The 21,126-nt window shown below is 58.3% G+C and overlaps 1 protein-coding gene across 1 annotated transcript in view; it reads right to left on the minus strand.

Annotated features, from left to right (window-relative positions):
• Positions 1 to 21,126, minus strand: part of CRAMP1 (cramped chromatin regulator homolog 1) — a 57,423-nt gene that overhangs the window by 21,928 nt on the left and 14,369 nt on the right. Inside the window, 4 exon segments of the mRNA XM_047097840.1 lie at positions 153 to 238; positions 9,347 to 9,395; positions 12,242 to 12,325; positions 16,939 to 17,092. Of these exon segments, the coding sequence (XP_046953796.1) occupies positions 153 to 238; positions 9,347 to 9,395; positions 12,242 to 12,325; positions 16,939 to 17,092 (373 nt within the window).

Genomic DNA, 21,126 nt, shown 5'->3' on the forward strand with positions numbered 1-21,126 from the left:
CCTATGCGGATGCGCTGCCGTGACCAGGGGTTTCAACTGCAGGTGCCGCCAACCGGCAGGACCACATTTAGTAGACTCTGAACCAGCTCGAGACTCCGAACTGTCCATCGAGAGCCCGCGCGAGCCCCTGCCCCAAGTCCATGTTCACGTACCATCCGGGTCACACAGCTTCTTCAGAGCTCGGCACATGGGCGCTTTGATCCGCAGGTTTCTCCCTTTGTAGCGCACGGTGGTGGCCCTGGGAACAGAGTTTCAAGGAGACAGTGAAGCCTCCAACTGACCGGCCGCTCCCCACCCGGCACACACACAAGGGCCAGCCTGCCCGGAACACACAGAGCCTGGGTAGGTGAGGGTCCCCAGGAAGCTGCTAGGGTCACAACTGTGCATGGCGAGACCTCATCATGACCCGGGCGGTTCCCCTATTTTCCTGCCCGAGCCTCACACTGTAGAGGACATCTGCGCGCCCTCTGGCCTGGCGACCGGCGTGGCACCAGCTGCTGTCCATCCCCTGGAAAACCCACCTTGCAGAAACCCCCATCAGACATCAAACGCGTGCCCTTCTCTCCTCCCCTTCTGCCTCAGGTCCCGCGAGAGAAAGTCTGAGCCCCCCTCGCGATGAACACCACTGTAAACCACGGCAGTGGTGCCGGGGGAGTACGGGACACTCTCAGCCGGCAGGCACGGTGCCACTTGTTCGTGCTCTCCAGAACTGACCTGTGGGCACATCCACACTGTCACAGCTGTGGGTGACACTCCGTCTGGATGCTGCTATGGCCAAAATGTATATAGTACACAAACTAAAGTAATTCCATGTACCGACAAATAGGAAAACCACAATGGTAGCTCCTTTCAAAAAGCACACTTAGAATGCTCCAGAGATAATAACGGCCGGCTGCTCTGCAAAGCGGCAGTGAAGTCACGCACGGGCAGGACAAGTCCGAAAGACGCTGCAGCGCCACTGCCCTGGGCCCTGCTGCTCTCTCGCTCTGCCTCCGGAAAGTCACAAAGGATGCACGTTGGCTGGAGCTGCCGTACAAAACACGGACCTCCGGAACGAGCTACCCGATGCCAGTGAGCGAAACCGGTTTTCATTTTGGAAAAATGGTCAAGGTCTGTATACCGTTTACGACTGTGCGTTAACCAGTTCTTCGAATGCTGGCCAGCTGGGACCCCCTCCAGGAGAGCTGCTCTGTCCTTGCCATTTCTGAGAAAACCTCGGTGAAAAAGTTACAGAACGTGCGCGGTGTGCTTCCAAGGATGTGAAAAAAGTGACGGATTTCTATCTGTACGCGCCGACCTCAGAAGGACACGCGTGGAATCTGCGCACAGTTACTTCTGGAGAGGGAAGGGGGTGGGGGGCTGGGGTCCGCTTCTGTTTTACACTGAGGGTGTGCACCACTGACGTTTTTACAAGGTCGTACTGGCACACCACTCACGTAGCTTTACACAGTATCGCCCTGAAATGGGAGCTCTGAAGGCCAAGGGCACCCTGCAGTGGGGCGCGGCTGGGGGGCACACACATCGCACACGCCACAGAGCGTCCCAGCCTCTGCCTCTGAGGAAACAAGGCCGCACGCCCCTCCTCCTTGGCAAGGAAGCCGCTCAAATTTCCAACACGGGTCCCCTAAAGGGCAGACTTCACCACTGCCCCCCGTTGAGCGTTTCTAGGGCCAAGCGGGAGGCGCGACGTGGGGCAGGGCTGACGGCTGGAGACAGCCCGCTCGAACAGGAAGCTCAAGGATTCCAGCAGCGACACGCCCATGGCCTCCGCCTCTGTACCTGGCGCCCCCAGTGTATCGCTGGGCCCCCTGTGCCGGGAATCCGATGCGGGATGCCACGAGCGGCACTGAGGACGGGCAGGCTGCCCAGAGACCAGGGGACACCAGGAGGCCTCCTCCCCTGTATCAGGTGGCACAATTCAGACGGCGTCTATGCAGAACGTGCCCCTCGCTCCACTGAGACCAAACACGTGCAGTATAATCATCTCAGTCCGGGAAACGGAGGTGGCCACGTGCGGCCGGGGGCGTGCCACAGATGGCCTCAGTCCCGGCCCGTCCCCAGCGACAGCTCTGGGGCTGGCGGGCCTCTCTGCCCGTCACTTCTCATTCCGTCTGTGCCAAACCAACAACACAGAGTGGGAGGGGCCGTGCCAGGGGGCACCTGCGCTTGCGATAATCACATTTTCCGTTAAACTGCTCTTTTGAGACTTCCTTTTTTTTTTTTTTTAAAGTGAAATTGAGCAGCCTTTGGTAGGACCAGAACATTCTGAGATTACAATCCCTTCCCTATTCTCTCAAATGGAAGTTCTATGAGTGGCCTGAGGCCAGAGCCTGCGGGGGCAAAGCCGTACTTGAGCTCGGCTCTGGGAGGCCAGGCAGCAGCACCCCAGGGCTCGGCGTCTGCACGAGACTCACAGGTTGCCCTCCGACAGGTTCACACACAGAGGGCTCCATGCAAACCGCCCCCCTATCGTCACTTTGACACAACAGGCAACAAGCTAATTCCTCTACACGTACATGCACAGGAGCCTGGCTTTCCCGTCTGCAAAATCACGTGATGAACCCAGAAAGCGCGTGCTAAGTCTATGCTGCCCGCCTGCAACCATCCTAGGGAGAGGGGACCTCAGAGCTCTCCTCAGCCCGTCTGCTCCCGAGTCCCACAGATCTGTAATGAAAGGACACCCACAGTTCACCGAACAAAGCCTGCGTGAGAAGCAAGGATGGGAAGGCACTTAAATAAATGCCCCACGAGCTCCGGCCTTAAATAAAGCTGCAGTTCTCCACGGGCACCGTACGGATCCCCCCCACCTGCTTCACCTTTACGGGCCATTTGCTCTGTTTGTGGGAACCAGGGTCTGCTGCTGGAAGAATGGACACATCAGGCAGGGGGACACAAGGGAAACCTAGAGACAGACCCACACAGCAAGGCCCCTGGCTTCACACAAGGGCGCAAAAGAGCCAAGGGAGGAAGGACAGTGCTTGCAACAGATGCAGCTGGAGTAAGCAGTCACACAGCCCACAAAAACCCACCCCGGCATAAAGGGCACGTCACGTATCACGGACCAAAATTTCCCACCATAAGACTTGCATACAAAGACACGCAGCGGCGCGTGACCTTCGGGCACACGAAGTTCTCGGACGAGACCCAGAGGTCACGGCCTGCACAGAGAGATGGCGGACGGCACCCTGGCGGGACCGGGCACCTCGCCCTGCCGTGGGCACCACGAAAGCGGGACAAGCCGCGGACCAGGGGAAAACACTGCCCGCCGCCTACCCGACACGAGGCTCGTGTCTGCGAGGAGGGAAACAGAGGCAAGAAAAATGCAGTTTCAGGTAAGCCTCTTGACGGCCCGCAGCCCCCTAACACCCGGAGCATGCCTGTGACCTTCCGCGAGGAACTCATGGCAGCCTTCCTGCCTTAACGTTTCTGTTTAAGGACTAAAAGTTACCTTAGCCTAACAGGAGCTAGCCCCTCCAGGTCCTGAAAGCCTGCTTCCAAATTCCTTAGAGACTCACCCTGTCCCTAACCCCCACTAACTTAAAAGCATATACTCAGCCACTCCTCACAACCCCAGTGCGGCTTTTTCTGCCCACGGGTCCTGGCCCCCTGCTTTAATAAAATCACCTTTTTGCACCAAAGACGTCTCGAGAATTCTTTCCTAGCAGTTTGCTCACGAACCCCATCAGATGACACCTGGAGAACTTTCTAAACTCAGTAATAAGGAAACGGACATGAGATTTGAGCAGGCCCATCACCAGAGACAGACAGAAGGACAAGCACAAGACATTCAATGCGGTCTGTCGCCAGGGAAACGCGCACCAACACCACCGGGAGATGCTGCTGCCCGTCCCCAAGGACGGCTCAGGACAGCTGCCACGCCAAGCATGCAGGGCGTGGGCAGCGCCTGGGACGGTCACTGGAGAGCGGCACGCCATCTCCCCACGGAGCGGCACATGCTCACCTGTGGACTTGCCCAGGCGACACGGAACACACACCCGCAGGCGAAGGTTTAGAGCAGTTCCTTCTGTGTAACAGTCCACGTTCCTCACCAGGGGACAGACCAGGGGATGGCGCAGCAGGGACACTGCTCTGCAGGAAAAGGCATGAACTACGGACCCAAAGGGACCGATCTCAAGAGAGTACCGCTGAGTGGAAGATGCCAACCTCCGAAGGCCACACGTGGCATTACCCCATTTGGATGGCGTTCCGGGAAAGGCAGGACCACAGGGGTCAGAGAGCAGCTGAGGGGCTGCCGGGGCTGGGTGTGGGAGGCGGCCACGAGGGGGCGTGGGGGTGACGGACCCGCCCGTATCTGGATCGGGGTGGTACCCAACTCTGCACACTTCTTGGAACTCAGAAGAGCAAGTGAGAGGAGCCAGTCTGAAAAGGACGTCTGCTGTACGACACCAACTCAGCGACATTCTGGAAAAGGCAGCTGTGCAGACAGTAAAGGTGGGAGGTCACCAGGGGCAGGGAGGAGGGAAACGACCGGGGAGCATGGGGGACTCCCGGGACAGTGACACTACTCTGCAGGATCCCGGAACGGCGAAGCAAGACACTGCACGCTTCACTGTTGTTTACGGGCCATCGTGAGACACGGGCACACATACTGAAGACGTCAGCTCAAAACCCACTTACTGCCAGCGACACGCGGCACGGACCACAGACGAGTCCACGGTCCAGCAGGAGAAAAAGACACATTAAAACACAACAGGACAAGTAACACACGCCCCCACGCGCCTGCACACTCTGGATGCACTCCTGCACTGGTAAATCCAGGTGAAGGGTAAGGAGCTGTCTGCCATACCTCTGTTCCAACCTTTCCGATGTTTAAACTTTTTCACGATAAACTGCCTGGAAGGCCAACAGAGTGACCGTCTTGCTTCTTAGACACAGGCGAGTTTGCTGTGCGACACGCGTCTGTCCGAGCAAACAAAGCAGCTGGCAGCACCTGGCGTCGATGTACTTCTCCGCCTGGGATCTGCCGGGGGGCGGGGGGGCAGGGAGGGGCGCCCGGGGAACCCCGACGGACCGGTAAAGGGCCTGACAGGTGAACACCCGCAGCGCTGGATGGAGTGCCGTGCTGACCAGTCACACGCGAAAGACGCGTCACACCCAGACGTCACGGAGTCCCAGGGCCAGGGAGGGGCGGCCCAGTTCGCAGCTGAGGGACGAGCAAGAGCCCGTCACCGAGGGCACGGAGGGAGCGTCCCAGATGGGGCAGCAGGAGGAAACGGCAGTCAGAAACCCGAGTCCCAGTGAGGCGTGCAGCCTGCCACCCACAGCTGCGTTCCGGCGACTCTCCCGAGCACCGCCCCACCCCCAGCCACAGCCTCGGTGATGGGGCCAGGAGGAAGAAGGAAGAAGGAAGCAGGAGCCAGGGTACCACGCCCTGTGCTGAACCTGCCGCAGCCCAGGGCCTCACGAGCTCTGCACCAGAGCTGGCTTCTACCCGTCCCGGAGGGAGACCAGCACTGGGGGGTCTCCCTCACCCCAGAGCCCTCCAGGGGCTCCTAGACGGTCCTACCACCAGGCAGTGACAGCACCCATGCACGATGAGGCCCAGTCAAGGCTGAAGCCACAGATGTTACGTTTTCGCTGCCAGAAATACAGACAAATACGTTTTATAAACATAGCTCCACAGAACAAATGTGATTATAGCAATTTAAAGCTAATAAAAAAGAACACCTTTCCCCAACATGGAACTTTTCTCTCCTAAATAAACAAAGACACTATTATTAAAGACTCAAATAACAAAAGACACGTGTCAAGTCAAGAACGGGAACGCCCCACTGTGTGGGTGGCCCAGCTGGTTAAGTGTCCGACTTTGGCTCAGGTCATGATCTCACAGCTCCTAACTTCAAGCCCCAGGATGGGCTCTGTACTGACAGCTCAGAGCCTGGAGCCTGTTTCGGATTCTGTGTCTCCCTCTCTCTGCGCCCCTCCTATGCTCACGCTCTCTCTCTCTCAAAAACAAACCCTGAGGGGCGCCTGGGTGGCTCAGTCGGTTAGGCGGCCGACTTCGGCTCAGGTCATGATCTCATGGTCCGTGAGTTCGAGCCCCGTGTCGGGCTCTGTGCTGACAGCTCAGAGCCTGGAGCCTGTTTCAGATTCTATGTCTCCCTCTTTCTCTGATCCTCCCCTGTTCATGCTCTCTCTCTCTCTGTCTCAAAAATAAATAAATGTTAAAAAAAAAACAAAAACAAAAACAAAACAAACCTTGAAAGAAAAAAAAGAACGGGGGTACAAAGAGAACCCCAGTGTGAGGTGGGAGCCCCGCATCAAGCCACCTCACTGTGGCCACGCAGCCACGCACACACCCCGCCTCACTTCCAGAAAAAGAACAGAGGCCCCTATGTCCCGCCCAGGAACGGGTCTTCTCTGTGATGCCCTTTTGCTAGCGAGAGCCAATCTGAGATGTTACAAGCGTGGCTTGCCCATTGATCTGACCGCTCTCTAGAAGTGGGGTGGGGTCAGAGGGCATACGCACCGAGCTCCCGCTGTTTGCAAACACCCACTGTGGACGGCCGAAGCTAACGCCTCTCCATTCACGCCTACCACTGTGACTGTCTGCCTTCCTTCTTCTCCTGAGCAGAGGGGGGTGGTACAAGGCATCTAGGGAGGCGGGCGTTAAACGTTGACCCCCTTCCGGATCTGGGTGGGGTCATCACGCACTCACAGGGCTGTGCAGGAAGGAGGCTCCGAGGGCATCCCTGCAGCGGTCCCCTGGCAGCACGGCTCAGGGAGGGAAGTTGCTGCCGGGGGACTCCGGCTGCAGCCCCACACCTGTGGATTCAGAGAGTTCACAATGGAAGGTAGACACCCTCTCACGCCCTCAACGTGACCTGCTACTGTCAGCCTTGACCTTGTTCTCGGGGTGAGGTCGTGTCCCATCTGGCTCCTTCCCGCCTCCCCGCGCGCAGCCCACACCCGAGGGGGAAGGAGCCGTGCTCCCCTCCCAGCAGGCAGAGGCTCTACACAAATTACGTGGAACCTTGCATGGGAAGTTCACCCCTTGTCCCCCACAGAGTCACCCAATCACCGATGGCATCGGTCCAGACTCACGCGTGTTTAATGTTTACGGGTCATAACCCAACTGTAAACATTCAAAGCAAACAGAAATCCTTGCTTGTCCAGAATAATCCTGACCATCACGTTACCTCTGGGCTTTACTGTGATGGTTCCTCACTGAGACCGAGGGCGCCCGGTGCCGTGTCTGAGGTTACCTGGACCTTCGGACCCCCAGCTCAGGGCCCGGGGCTCTCCAATCTCTGGCAGCCCCTAAAACTGATCCTCTGGACACTTTCAAACTTATCAAAACACGCCTTCCTCACATCAGATCAACCATGAGGCATCAGGCCCGCGTGCCTTTCCAGAAGCCCAGGAGCCCACCCTCTCCCCGTGCGGGCCCTCCCAACAAGACCAAGACAGAGCCTAAGACAGAGCCAAACGAACTGGCTTTGCCATCAAGCTGGCCACACACGCCCTGAGCAGAAAGAACCAGGAAGAGTCTCAGCCAACGACTCGGGTGACTCAGGTACAAGGTCGAGTGAGAGCTCCCCCAAAATCGCATCCGGGGACAGCACTCCGCCTCAGGGCAGCTCTCGCCGGCTGGGCAGACGGTAGCGTCAGAAACCACCTCGACCAAGGACTTCGCCTGCCGTCCAAGGCTCCTTAGGTGCACACAAGCCGTTCAAAGAGCCCACAAACTCAGAAACTGTAGCAGGCGGCTGGCGGGGGAGGGGAGCCAAATGACCCACAAGGCCACAGCTGGTGGCCTCCAGGAGGCTCCCTCTGCCCAAAGACGAATTTTTAAGGTGACCCGCACTCCCTGGCACGGGGGGGGGGGGGGGGGGGGGCGGGGGGTGAATCGGGGCTCGCCGGAGCAGCGGTGATACGCACAGCCCAGTTACCATCGGGCCTGTTCACAGAAATAAGCCCCCGGAACTGAACAGGGGCATCTGTAAGGGAAGACGCCGGGCTGGAGCCAGAGCACAAGTCACACGGCTGGCCCCACTGTCGGGGGCTCACACCTGAGGGACAGGCCTGCAGACCACCCGACAACACAATCAGGGAGGAAAGGGACCTAGGTGCAGGAAGGCCGTGACTGCAGAGGTGGTAGGGCCGACCAGCCTTCCACCAGCAGGGGGCTGGGGACGGCAGGTGAGTCCAGCTGAGACGAGGAGCAGGGATCTGGGGAGAGTACACGAGCTCGGGGCGGGGGGACAGACACGGCAGCTGGCGACGGGGGCCAGGCCGAGAGAGAAATGCACGCACAAAGAAGCTGCAGACCGCCGAACGGGGGTGGTCAGGGCACCGGCTGGAGCAGCTCTGAGAGGCCGAGGGGCCACACTGCCTCCACCTGACGGGAAAAGAGCAAGCGGTGGCCAGTGGAGACCTGAGAGTGTGGGGTCGGGGCCTTTCCCAGAAAGAACTCCCAGAGGCTTCCAGCTGGGGCCCAGGAGACGTCTAGGGACACGACGGGATTTATAAATCGGGGCACAGAATTGGGGACAAGTTAGATTTGGAATCCCTCACCCACAAACGGGGACAGAAGCCCCGGGGAGCACTAACACGGCCCACGGAGAGCACGCAGGGGCACAGAGCTCAGTACGCCCTTGGGATGGTCCCAGGAGGGGCGAAGGAGGAGAGAAGACCGGGCAGTTACAGGGCCGGAGAGCCGCGAGTCAGACACTTGGCTGGGGGCCGGGATCACCTAGCAAGGCTGACAGCGCAGGAGGGCTCCAAGGCCAACACCGGAGTCGGGGCCAGGGGGCAAAGCACACGGTGCCACTGGGACGACGGGAGATGGGGCACGTGGCAGGGGCCACGTGCCACCTCCGTGGCAGGAACGGCCTCTGCAGTTGGGCTAAGCAAACAGGAGAACCCCAAGCTCCCGGACGCCGTGAGGGTGAGGGCAGAATGCAGCAGCATCAGACCTCGCTTCGCCTCGTGGGGCACAGAGCCCCAGCAGGTGCAGGAAGGGGCAGCACAGGAAAGGGACCCGGAGGGCGACAGAAAAGTGGAAGAGGGCTTGCTCTGGTGAGAGGAGAAGGCACTCCCCAACACGAGGTGGGAAAGGGAACGTGAGGCGAGAAGGGCCGCGTGGACGCTGCCACCCCCGTGGGGGACCCGAGGGAAGAACGAGACAGGGAGCAGCCCAGGCCAAGTCTCCCTGCTCTCCTGGGGCTCTGAGAGGCTATCAGCTTGAACCCTGGGGAGGTCAGCACTTCAGGGACCTCGGCGAGCAAAGGGAAGAAAACCCCACGCATCTTCAGCTCTGCATCTCAGGGAAGGGCGCACGCGTCCACACAACAGCAACGCTCCCCGAGACGGGCCTACTCACCCCGCCTGGATGAGCTCGTTCAGCTTCGTGGCATTCTTGTCGTCCATACCTAAATGCAAAATAAATAAACGTGAGCATGGAGTAGTTCGGAGCAAACTGGGTAAACGGTCCCAGGTTGTTATCTTCAAGTAGAAAGCAAACACCCCAGTTCCTTTACAGAACATTCAGGGATTTCCAGAACACAACCCCTCCGGCAGCCGCGGCTCCTCCGGCAAAGCCGGTGCTGAAGGTGCTGTCGGCACCTGCACGGCCCTCCTTCCCTCGGGACTTTCTCAGGGGAAGCAAGCGCTGCCTGCCTCCGGCCCAGACCCCCGGCACGCTGCACCTCTCCTCATCCCTAGCCTCCGAGCTCAGAGACTCGCTTCTCAGGGCACCCGGCAGGCACACTTCTCCCTCTGGGCACGTGCCATCCTTGGGCCCGGTATCGTCGGTCGTGGATGCCTAGGTGCCCGGGGTGGACGAATGACAAACCGAGACCCTGTGCGTTCACTAGAGCAGACGCCACGTTCCTCTGCCCTCCCAGGGTTACTGCTGTCCTCAACAGAAGACACAGGGACAGAGAGCACGCGGAGGTGGTGGGGGTTTGAGGGTCATTGCAAAATTCTTTGGACTCTTCTGTACGTTTTGGGGAAACGAAATTAATAGGCCATAAACACACAACCAGGCGGAAAAGCAAGACAAGAACAAAATCCTTAGAGCGGCCAGAGAAATGTGGCGCATCCCCTCCAGAGGCACGAGGACACAACGGTCAGCGGCCTCTCACCAGAAACAGCACAGGCCAGAGACAGGGGAATAACAGCTTCAAAGAGAAGACAGGGAAAACTATCAAACCAGAGCTCCACATCCGGCAAAAACACCTTTCGAGAACGAACACAACCTAAGGGCTCCTGGGTGGCTCAGTCGGTTAAGCGTCCGTCTCCTGATTTCGGCTCAGGTCATGATCTCACGGTTCGTGGGCTCGAGCCCCACGCTGGGCTGTGAGCTGACACTGTGGAGCCTGCTTGGGATTCTCTCTTGCTCTCTCCCTCGCTCTCACTCTCAAAAATAAATGTTAAAAAAAGGTTAAGAAAAAGAAAAAGAAAACAACATAAAGCTTTACAGATGACTCACCACTGAAAGAATTCACAGCCACACACGACAACCGCGTGGCGAGAAAGACCAGCGCGAGTCCCGCAGACCGAAGGGAAATGGCGCAGAGGGAGCAGCTGCTGGGAAAGAGGCGCGGCAGGGGGAGGCAGGTGCGCAGCCAAGCAGCCGCCCTGCAAAGAAAAGCTGCCCAGACACACGGGTGTCTCCCGGGCCCTCCAACACCAGCCCCTGTCACAGAAAGCCCCCACAGACTCAGTCCTGGGGGCAAGAAAACCTGTCACTTAATGGCCAAGGAGCCTACGGTCACTCGTTTTCATCCAACTGGAGCGTCCTGAGCCCCAGGGACAACGCCTAGGACAGGAGCTGCCACGATGCTAGACACGAGCAGTGCATGTCCGAATCCCAGGAACACAGCAGAGACACCACGTCCGCTGCTTCAGGATTCGTGAGTCTAGAGAGCTCAGGGAGAAACAGGCGTGTCCACCGCTGGCACGCCCTGAGCACGCTTTGTGCACAGCCCGGAAGCGGCTCCCAACGAGCAGTCACGAGAGGCTGTGGCCTGGGGGTGCCCTGCACGAGGCAGTACCCCGAAGCCTGCCCTTCCCTGCAGACTCACAAAACGACACAACAGTGTCCCCGCAAATGGACCCGTCAGGGGAGTGTTGTGGGGGGTTGGGCGCTCAGGCAGGGCCTCATGGGGTGCGTGTGCGAGAGAACGTTCAAGTGTGACGTGCAACTGGGCTGGGAGGAACTGACGAGGCACCACCGGCAGGACTGGGTCAGCTGAGCTGCAGGGCGGCAGGAAGAGGGGCTGAGGTCCAAGTGCAGGGGATCCTGCGATAGCCACGGAGGGTGACGGTAAGCCGCCTAAAGTTAGGGAGCAAGGCGCTGACAGATCAAGGCCAGCATCACGCAAAGTCAGACTGGCTGAGACACGGGCACGGCAGGGACAAAGAAGGGGCCCCACACACCACCCACCAGAGGACACAGGCGGGGAGCCAGGCTGGCCTATGCGGAGCAATCCGTAAACGCCCGTCCCCCCCTCCTCTGCTGCTTCCACGCCCCTGCCCCGCTGCCCCCTCTGAGCGGCCCCTCGCACGGTCTCATGGGGCCTCGGGAGCGGCCCTGTGGGTGAGCGCTCTTCCCCCGTGCGACGGTGGCCAGGGGCACCTGCGGAGACCAGCGCGCCCCTCTCCTCGGAGGTCACATGGGGAGGCAAGGTCGGCCACGAGCTGCTCGGTGCCCCAGGAAGGCCAGAGCAGCCGATGTCTATCGGAAATCTGGGTGCAAGGAGACGAGCACCGAGACACCCGCGGAGGGACCTGGACCCTCCCAAGTACCAGTGTCTCGGGAGACCAAACGTGAGGCTGTTCTCGTCTACGGGCCCAAGGGGTGCCACAGGCTCAAGTGGGACCACGTCCCCAGCTGGCGCCCAGACAAGTGCGTTGGGTTTTCCGGGAAAACTGAACGCGGACGGGTACTAGGGAAGACGGCAGCACGTCGAGTGGTGACAGGAAGGCGGGCACGCATGACAACATGCCTGGGTCTAGGACGCCTGAGCGAGAGGGCGCGCACGTGTGGGGAGGGGTGCACGGACGTGGCCAATGTCAACGACACGCCGGCCTGAGGGAAAGTGAGGGTCTGCGGGGCCGTGGTGCTCGCCAGCGCACCGCACGTAAGACGTTTTCAAGAGTCAAGTCGGGGAAAGGAGAAGAGCCATGGCAGCAAAGACCCAACGGCGACGGTACGGCAGGCCCCGTGAGGAGCAGCCACACGTGCGGGGACCCCCTGGAGCCCCATACTCACAGCCCCCAACCTTCTTCCGCAGCTCGCCATAGCAGATCAGACCATACAGCTCCTGGGACGACTTCTTCAGCCCACGGGAGAACACTGAAAGATGAAGGACGGACAGCGTTAGGGGGGAAGACACACACGCCGGGGTCGGCCAGCTCGTGGCAGGGAGGGGTGTGCGGGACGTCGACTCTGGGGACACGGAGTGGCGAGCCCACGGGAACACAGGGCCGCTTTTCAAATCTGCAAAGTGAGAAGTTAAACAAGAAACCTGGGGAGGGGCTAGAAGATGAGTGATGTCCAGGCAGCGCGATGGCCCCCAGGAGGAGAAACTGGGAGGGGGGTGTGGCCAGCTTCAGGGAGGCGGGGGGGGGGGGGGGGGGGGGCCGGGGGGAGGGCCGGGGGGGCGGGGGAGGGGGGCGGGCGTGACCACTCAATCTGTCACACATCTCTCTGCGCACACACAGAATCTGCCTGAGCTCTGTGTGAGGCCGGCAGTCCCAGAACCGGGGAGGTAGGGTGTCGGACCATCTCTGACCGCTGACCAGCCGGCCCCAGGCCCCGGGCCACACGGAAGAAGAGCCACAGCCCCTACGATTACAAGTATTGACACCCAAGTCCTCAGCAACAGTCCCCCTTCATGGGGAAGCGATGCATCCGGGTCAGACGCCACACATCCCTGCCCGCACCCTAGGTCCTGGCCTCTGGTGTGAGCAGAAGGCTTCCAGAAGCTCCTGAAATGACTGAAGACAGACTCGGGACAGAACATGTCCCTCTCACACACCTCTCTTTCCTGCTGAGTTGTTGCCTGGAGCCGTCCTGGACCCAGACAGCATGCAGGGACGGCAACGCAGAAGGAGGGCAGGCCCTAGGTCCCTGGCACCCGCCTGGACCGCCTATGCGCTGAGGTCTGAGACGCAAGAGAACCCTTCCATACTACCCAAGTTCCACGGCAGCTGCAAGCAACCTCGGATACAACTTATCAGCCCAGCCCCAGCAGTCTGGTGGCTCTTATGTCGCCTCACAGAGCCGTGACCGGTGCACCTGAGCCTCCACTGTCCTCACGACTGCTCTCTCCGGCCTCTCCTCGGAGACCCCTTTCCAAAGTCGCAACGTTCACCCATGTGTAATTAAACCACCAGGCAAGGAAAACTACGATATATTAACAACTAGAAAATAAGACCTCGAATAAATGATCGAAAACAAAAGCTCCAAACCTCGCACAGGCTGCAAGGAGCCGGGAGCTGCTAACACCACCGGTCAACTGCTCCTCAAGGTTCTCCTGACAAAGACGCAAGGTCTCGTTGGATTCCCACAGGAGATCGCTACTAAGGATGCTTTAGGGTCCGCTGGGCAGAGGACGAACAAGCACGGGTCGTACCGACAACAGAACGGTGACAGCCATACAAGGGAACGAGGCTCTAACGCCCGCAGTGACGTGAATGCACAAAGAAGACGCGATGCTCGGTGTGAGAGGTCACACGCAGAAGGCCACACACTGTTTGGTACCGTCTGTGTGAAGCGTCCAGAGCAGCCAATCTACGGCTGCAGCGGCTGGGCAGCACCGAGCCCTGAACTAATGCCCGTGCGCCACGAAGGGGCGGCCGGCTGCCACCAACGTGCACCAACGTGCTCGCTGGGATCGGCCAGAGACCCAGGCGGAGCCGCCAGCTCAACAGAAAGAAGGCTCTTCTCGTGGGCCACTATTCTTAGACGCCAAGAAGCACACAGGTCAGGTAAAGGACAGCAGGGACGTGGGCCACACCGTACAGAAGGGAGCCCTGGGTCTGAGCCCGCAGGGCCTGCTGTGGAACCGACATGAGGTGCAGGGGTGGGACCCGAGAGCGGCGGCTCGTCCACCCCTCGGCCCAGTAGGGGAAAGAGCCGAAGAGGAGTCGCACCTGCCGGGACCAGGGGGGTTCAGGAGGCCATCCAGGAGGAGGAGGCGACAAAAACACAGAAAACCGACCCTAAGTGCCTCTCAAATCCAACCAAGAAAAAACCCCTGTGTGTGGTACTGCATCTGCCCTGGGGACCCGAGTGTCCCCAAAACAGTGGCCACTCTGCCCACAGTCTGGTCGGCATGAAAGACAGTGTGTCCGCTGGCGGTCCCAGAGTCACCTCCCCCGTCTCGCCCTGCAGCTTTCTCACGTGAAGAGAGCTTTCTGGGACCAGCCCCTGGGGCAGAGCCCCCTCTCGTGGATGACTGAAAGCCGCTAGAGAACAGGATGTGCAACAAAAAAAAGTATAAAAAAAAAACACAAAGAGCCAAAGAACGACGACTGTGCCTGCGGCCGCCGGCACAAAAACATCTGTGAAGATGATGGATGTTATCGAGTCTCGGACTCGACACGACCTGGACCGGTGGTGATGTTTTCAAATCAATTAGAGATCCAAGCAGCGCTCTCAGGCAGGGGTGAGCACAGCCAGCAAACACACGGACGCCGTGGGGACAACCTGGTCAACGATGACACATGGCTGACTGGCCACCACGCACCCAGGCCAGCAGACGATCTTCCGTGACTGGTCACGTGGACACCGAAAGCAAATGAACAAAACAGTATCGGCAAGAGGGCTGCCGACTCTGACCGGATGGTCCCCATCCACGGAAGGGGCAGGCTGCTAGGAGGTGCTGGACCCACCCATCGCTCTGTGATCTGCTCCGCCCCGAGGCGCCAGCGGAAGGTGCTCCAGCAGTGAGAAATGACGACGCTTGCTGGCCAGACAGCAGCTCAGCATGGCCAACCCCTGGGCACAATCGTGCACTGCACACGGGGCCTTGGTGGGAAGGCAGACGTGCCGCGAGGGGGACAAGACACTCAAGATGAGACGCAGCTCGTTTCACCTGTCGTGTGAATTTACCCGAAGAAAGGATTTCTGGAGGAGACTGCCGTGTGGACAGGGACGCCGCATTACTTAAAAACACGAGAAGTGAGGTGCCGGTCTGAAAGGAAACATTTGCGGTAACGCCGACTCAAGGAAACAAGGCTGAACAGAAAGCACACGGAGAAATCCCACAGTGGCGGGAGAAGGTGGCCTGCAAGCCGACGCACAAAGGAGGGAGGGTGAGCCACTGTGCTGAGAACACGGCGGGGGCGTCTGGGGAGAGGGCACTGGCTTGGCCTTGGGGCTCGGCTCCCCCGCTTACCGTCAGGAAAGGATCTCCGTGTCCGAACCCGGGTTTTCTCGTGTGCCCTCGGGGTGGCGTGCTCAGCGAGCACAGAGCGGGCCAGCCAGCAGACCACAGGGGGCAGGGAAGGATCCGGGCCCGGCAGACGCGGCCCCGCTGTGGATCTGGCGACGTGAGGGGCAGACTAGGAAGGGCAGGACCAGACGGAGAGAAGAGCGATGCTCTAGAACAGGACCAAAGGGGACCAGGCGGTGGGGACAGACCCCAGAAGCTCTGAGGTATGACCAGCAGGACTCTGACTGGCGGGTCACAGATGTCCACAAGATTCAAAGGGAAGAAACGGCAAGGGACGGTGTCAGGTGATAACCGTGACCATCTAGAGCTTAGGCGCCCCCTCCCCAAGGGCTCCCAGACAGGCCAGTGGCAGCGAGAAAGGATTCCTCTAGGATAGTGGTCGCCAAATGCAGGCCAAATGCAGCCCACGGCCTCTTTTTGTGAAGGAAGTATTTGGGGAACACGGCAATACACACGTGTGTACATCTGGTCTACAAATGAGCTAAGGCGGCAGAACGTGGCAGTTTTGTTAAAGACGGTAAACCCCGAAGCCCCAAATATTTACCATCCGGCCCTTGACACAAAGGCACACCCCTTGAATCGTGCTCTCTGGGCCTTTCTAAGGTCAGAGGAGGAACCCCAGGTGCCAGGGGGAGCCAGGGAAGAGGGGCTGATGGGTCACCCTGGGTGGTGCTGGCTCCTGCGTGGCTAAAATACACCCCAATGTGCCGAGGGAACGGCCCACAGGCGGGGCCCAGGCGGCAACACGGGCGTCCCCAAGGGCTGACACAAAGGGCTCACGGCAAAGGCTCAAAGTGGGGATGACCACTGCCATCTCGGTCGTCCTACGTGAGGATTCGTATTGTTTACACAGAAGGGTCAGAAATGAACGCAGTCGGGAGAAGCAAACATCTGGAAGGACGGAGCTACAAAAGCGGTTGTGGAAGTGAAGACCAGCGTTGAGAAGGGTGGAATCAATGATCGAGTGCTGGTGTGACCCGTGGGGACAGAGGGGCTGGTCAGAATGGCTGCTCCAAGAGGGACGTCAGACCCGCACTGGAGGATGACCCGGGTGGGTGAACTGAAGACACGGCTACCCAAGCCTGGCCTCAAACCCAGACGTGAGCCTCGGGAGAGCTAGCCCTCCACCCCGGCCCTGCCCAACCCCCGCCCCGAGGAGCCACCATCGGGAAGAGAAGGGTGGGCGTTGGCTGTGTGTGCGCATGGTGGGGGGGTCCGATTCTGGCCTGCTGCACCTGTGGCCGCCTCTCCTCATCCACTGTGGTGACCTCCCCTCCCAGTGGGGTACGCAGGCCCAGAGCACGAGGAATGCATTCAGCTCAACGGCCGGCGGTCACCAGAGGTACCAGCAGCCGGAGCACCGCGAGGCACGGGAGCCCTGGCAGCAGGGCCGGGTGAGAACCACGCCGCGGCGTGTCCGATGGGTTTGCCGGAAACCAGCTCCGACCGGGAGCCGGCCGCGCCTCCCACCTGCCACCTCCCGCGAGCCAAGCCTCGGCACACTCACCGTTATCAAAGTCAATGTACTTGGTGATCTTGTGCCACGTGCGGTAGTAGAAGTGGCGGACCTGCTCTTTGTTCTTCACCATGCTCGCGGGCTTCCCTTTCTTCTTGTACTTGAGGGCGATGTTGTTCTGGATGGCTTCAAAGTCTTTCCCGTGCTGGAAAATTAAGCGCACGTTAAAGGCACAGAGCTTACAACAAGGCAGGCTTCCGTACCGCACAGACGCTTCCTGGGAAAGGAGAAAGCCGAACGGACCGTGCAGCGGTCAAGCACGTGTCCTTCACGGCATCAGCTTCAACCTCGCCTCTCCAGAACCTCAGGGGTTTTGTTTTGTTTTTTGTTTTTCTGAAACCCCAAAGATGTGCGTGAAGACTGAGGTCTTAAGTGGAATAATGGATAAGGCAGCAATAGAAACTCAGGGATAAAACCGTCATAGCACGGGAGACCAAAGAGTAGGACCCCAGAGCAGGAGGACACAATGCTCATGGCTCAGATGAAAAGCTTAATGCCCAGAGTCCCCTAGAGACCATGAAAGAAGACAGCACCATGAAGACAATTGTGCGAACACAGAACAGAAAGACGAAGGAGCTCAGAGTGTTGTATACGTGACCTCTTAAAACAATACAACTATCTAGAAACATCCTCACTGCTCTGGTCAAACAAAATGCATCCTATACTCAAATACGGGCCGCAAATATAAACACTTAGAGAACCACAGAATATGCTCTGAATACACCTATGGGCCATCCTTCCTTCAACATCTTCATGCAAAAGCTGAGAATTTCTAAGAATTTCAGACTGGAACTGATGCTCCAGAGAACACCGTCACCACCAGCACTGTTCCGGAGCTGCAGATGCCATCGAAGCTGAGGCAGTGAGGAGTCCTGGGGAGGGCCCAGAGATGACAGCATGCCAGCAGCACTGTGCACCCCCAGCACCCATATCTTGGTTTCTAAATCCCACTTCCCGAGAGGAACCAGGGCCTCTTGGAGAGATGGGAGCAGGGAAAGTACCAGTGAGGCTGGAATATCTTGCTGTGCACGGATGCAAGTGCCGACGGCACCACAGGAGCTTGGGGGAAGAACACAGGAGGCAACCTGAAGAGGCTCCCAGTGGACAAATCTGCCACAATCTGGGCAACAAAACCATCAATGGTGTGAATAGACTGTGACCCAAAGACTAGCCTACATATCCCTGAATCCACATATAAAGGAATTACTGAATTCACACCTAAATACGGGAGATGAAAGAACTTTTTCTTCAATGAGATTTCCAACTAATAAGTGTAGGAATAATGAAGTCAGAAAATCGTGACGGACAAACGCTGTAACAATGGTTATTTCAGATAAGAAGTGGCAATAGTGGCTAAAGTTAGTGGGGAAAAAATGAAAAATGGGGTATTTATTCACGTAGCCTCAAAAAAAAAAAAAAAAAAAAAAAAAAAAAGACTAGGCAGCACAGGACCTGGCAGGTGCCACCTGAATGCAGTCACCAGGGGTCACACCACGAGGACAGGACAGAACACCTCACACATTCCGGACAGGATGCACCCAGGACAGCCCACACTCCCGTAGCTTCCTTGACAAAAGTGCAAAGTGTGTTTAATCTTAAGGAAAGCTCAAAGAAGCCCAGAGCTAGGGGCATTCCACAACCTAACAGACCACAAGTCTTCAAAGGGTCCAGGTCTTGAGAGCCAGAAGGAGGTCCCCAATGGAGTGCTCAGGAGTCATGTCCACTAAATGCAACGTGAGACCCTGATCCAGAACGGACATCAGTGGGAACACCAGCTAAACCTAGTAACACCTGCGGGTCAGTAAATGCTACGGTCCCACGTCGAATCTCATCATGCTGGCCCCACTGAGGTTACGTACACATCGGGAAAGGTATATGGAATTCTCTGTCCTCTTTCTGCAAGTTTTTCCTCCAAGTCTGAAATTCAAAGTTAAAGGGTGCCTGGGTGGCTCAGTCTGGTTAAGCGTCTGATCTCGTAGTCCATGAGTTCAAGCCCTGCGTCAGGCTCTGTGCTGACAGCTCAGAGCCTGGAGCCTGCTTCGAATTCTGTGTCTCTCTCTCTCTCTGCACCTCCCCCACTCGCACTCTGTCTCTCTCAGATATAAACATGGAAAAAAAAATTTTTTAATGTAAAGTTAAGAGGCATCGGGGTAGCTTAGCTGGTTAAGAATCTTACTCGTGATTTTGGCTCAGGTCATGATCTCACAGTTCGTGGGATGGGGCCCCGTGTTGGGCTCTGTGCTGACATCATGGAGCCTGCTTGGGATTCTCTCTCTCCCTCTGCCCTCTGCCTATTCCCTGCTTGCTTTCCTCTCTCACTCTAAGTAATAAGCATTTTTTTTTTAATGAAAAATGAAAGTTTGAAAAAGAACTCGTTCATTGTTTAAAAAAACAGCTTGGGCACCTGTGTGGCTAAGTTAGTTCAGTGACCCACTTTGGCTCAGGTCATGATCTCACAGTTTGAGTTCGAGCCCTGCGTCAGGCTCTGTACTGACAGCTCAGAGCCTGGAGCCGGCTTTGGATTCTGTGTCTCCCTCTCTCTGCCCCTCCCCTGCTCATGCTCTGTCTCTCTCTCTCTCACTCTCTCAAAACTAAACATTGAAAAATTTGAAAACACACACACACACAACGGCAGGTAAAACACGAAAAGGCGTCTTCGATGCCCTCCTCTGGGCGCCCGGCTCTCCGCAGCCCCCCTCCCCCCCACAGCCCTTGATCAGAACCACAATGCAACGCGTGCAGACGGCCTCTCCATCTCTCGGCTTCGCTGCACGGCGGGAACCAAACCCACGAGGCACACGCTCTCAGTGGGCTGGAACCAGAATCTGGGTTTGGTGATTCCCCATCCCGTGTTCTAAGACGACGCTGCCTTCCGAGTTCCTGGGGTGCCTGTCAGCATGGACTTGCAACTTTTCAAGCTCCTGTTACACTCCCTAACCAGATCGGCCCTTCGGGGCGGCTTTTTCGCACCCTGGCACCGCTCCCGCGCTCTGTCCCGCAGGGGCCTGTACCCACAAGCTACCCGGGGAGAACTAAGCACGGGAGCCTGGCCACTGAGGCGGAAGTCACAAACGTGAAAAGGGAAAACGGGAAGTCGGCAACAGGCTTTGTGAAGAACCAACCAACACCGAGCGGGTAATGACGTCAAGGATGACAACAGTGATGTCAGCTCCCTGACAGGGGCCACAGCCCACACCCGTTGCCACAGCAAGAGTCTGGGACAGGCCTGGCCCGTTTGCGTCCCTCCCGGAACCGTCCCAAGTTTCGTGGGTGGCGAGGGTGGCACTCCTGCCTCTGGGAAGTGTCTGAAACAGGAGACAGCACAGAAATGTCACCCCCCACACACACAGGGTGACAGAGGCTCCGTGCTATCACTAGAGTCCTGCACGGGTCGGGCTTGAGACTGCCCCTCCCTGTTCCTCTTGGTCATGACAGCTGCTCAGTCCCTTGTGCCTCTCTGTGCCGAGCTGGGTCTGTGTCGCTGGAAGCACAGCTGAGTCCCACGTGTGCGTGGAAAAGGCAGGAATGACTGACACACACCGCAGGGGCCCCCGCGCCCCTCAGTCCAAGCCGTTCTGTCACCCCCCCCAACCCCAGCTTGTCAGCCCTACATCAAGGCCTCGCCAGGGTCCGGCCGAGCCCACGTCAGACACACAGCTCAGTGGTAAAGCACACACTCGTCCTCTCTCTCTCATGCACAAACACACACGACACGTGGGACACCCAGTCTCAGCTGTGGAAAGCATGAAGTGACCAGAAGCGTCAACTATTATGGTTAATCCAGGATTTCAGAAGATCTCAAACACCTCGCTGGCGGAAAACGTACAACCAGAAAGCTGGCCCAGCGACAAGGGACTGAACTAATTTACCCAAAGACGGGCGGGGCTGGTCACTGCCAGGGAACCCTCCCCGCACTTTTTAACAGACGAGCATATCTTCCGCCCTCGTTATGCACCCTGGCAGCCAGACCCCCACAGAGCTGCACCCCCCGCCACCCCCCGGGAAGGAGGGGCCACACCAAAGCAGCTAAGGTTTCAGGTGAGGGTCAGCTACACATTCAAGGCCAGTCCTCAGCCCTCCGGTCTTCCACGCCTAACACACAACTTCAGGGAGGCCTAGTCTGGGGACGTGAGTATACAAGACCAGCCCGTGCCGTGCTCTGAAACCGTCACGGGGAGG

This window comes from Lynx rufus, unplaced genomic scaffold, assembly GCF_022079265.1.
Source record: "Lynx rufus isolate CCGP_SWC_20201006 ecotype Redwood Valley unplaced genomic scaffold, mLynRuf1.p SCAF_43, whole genome shotgun sequence".
NCBI classification, from domain to species: Eukaryota; Metazoa; Chordata; class Mammalia; order Carnivora; family Felidae; genus Lynx; species Lynx rufus.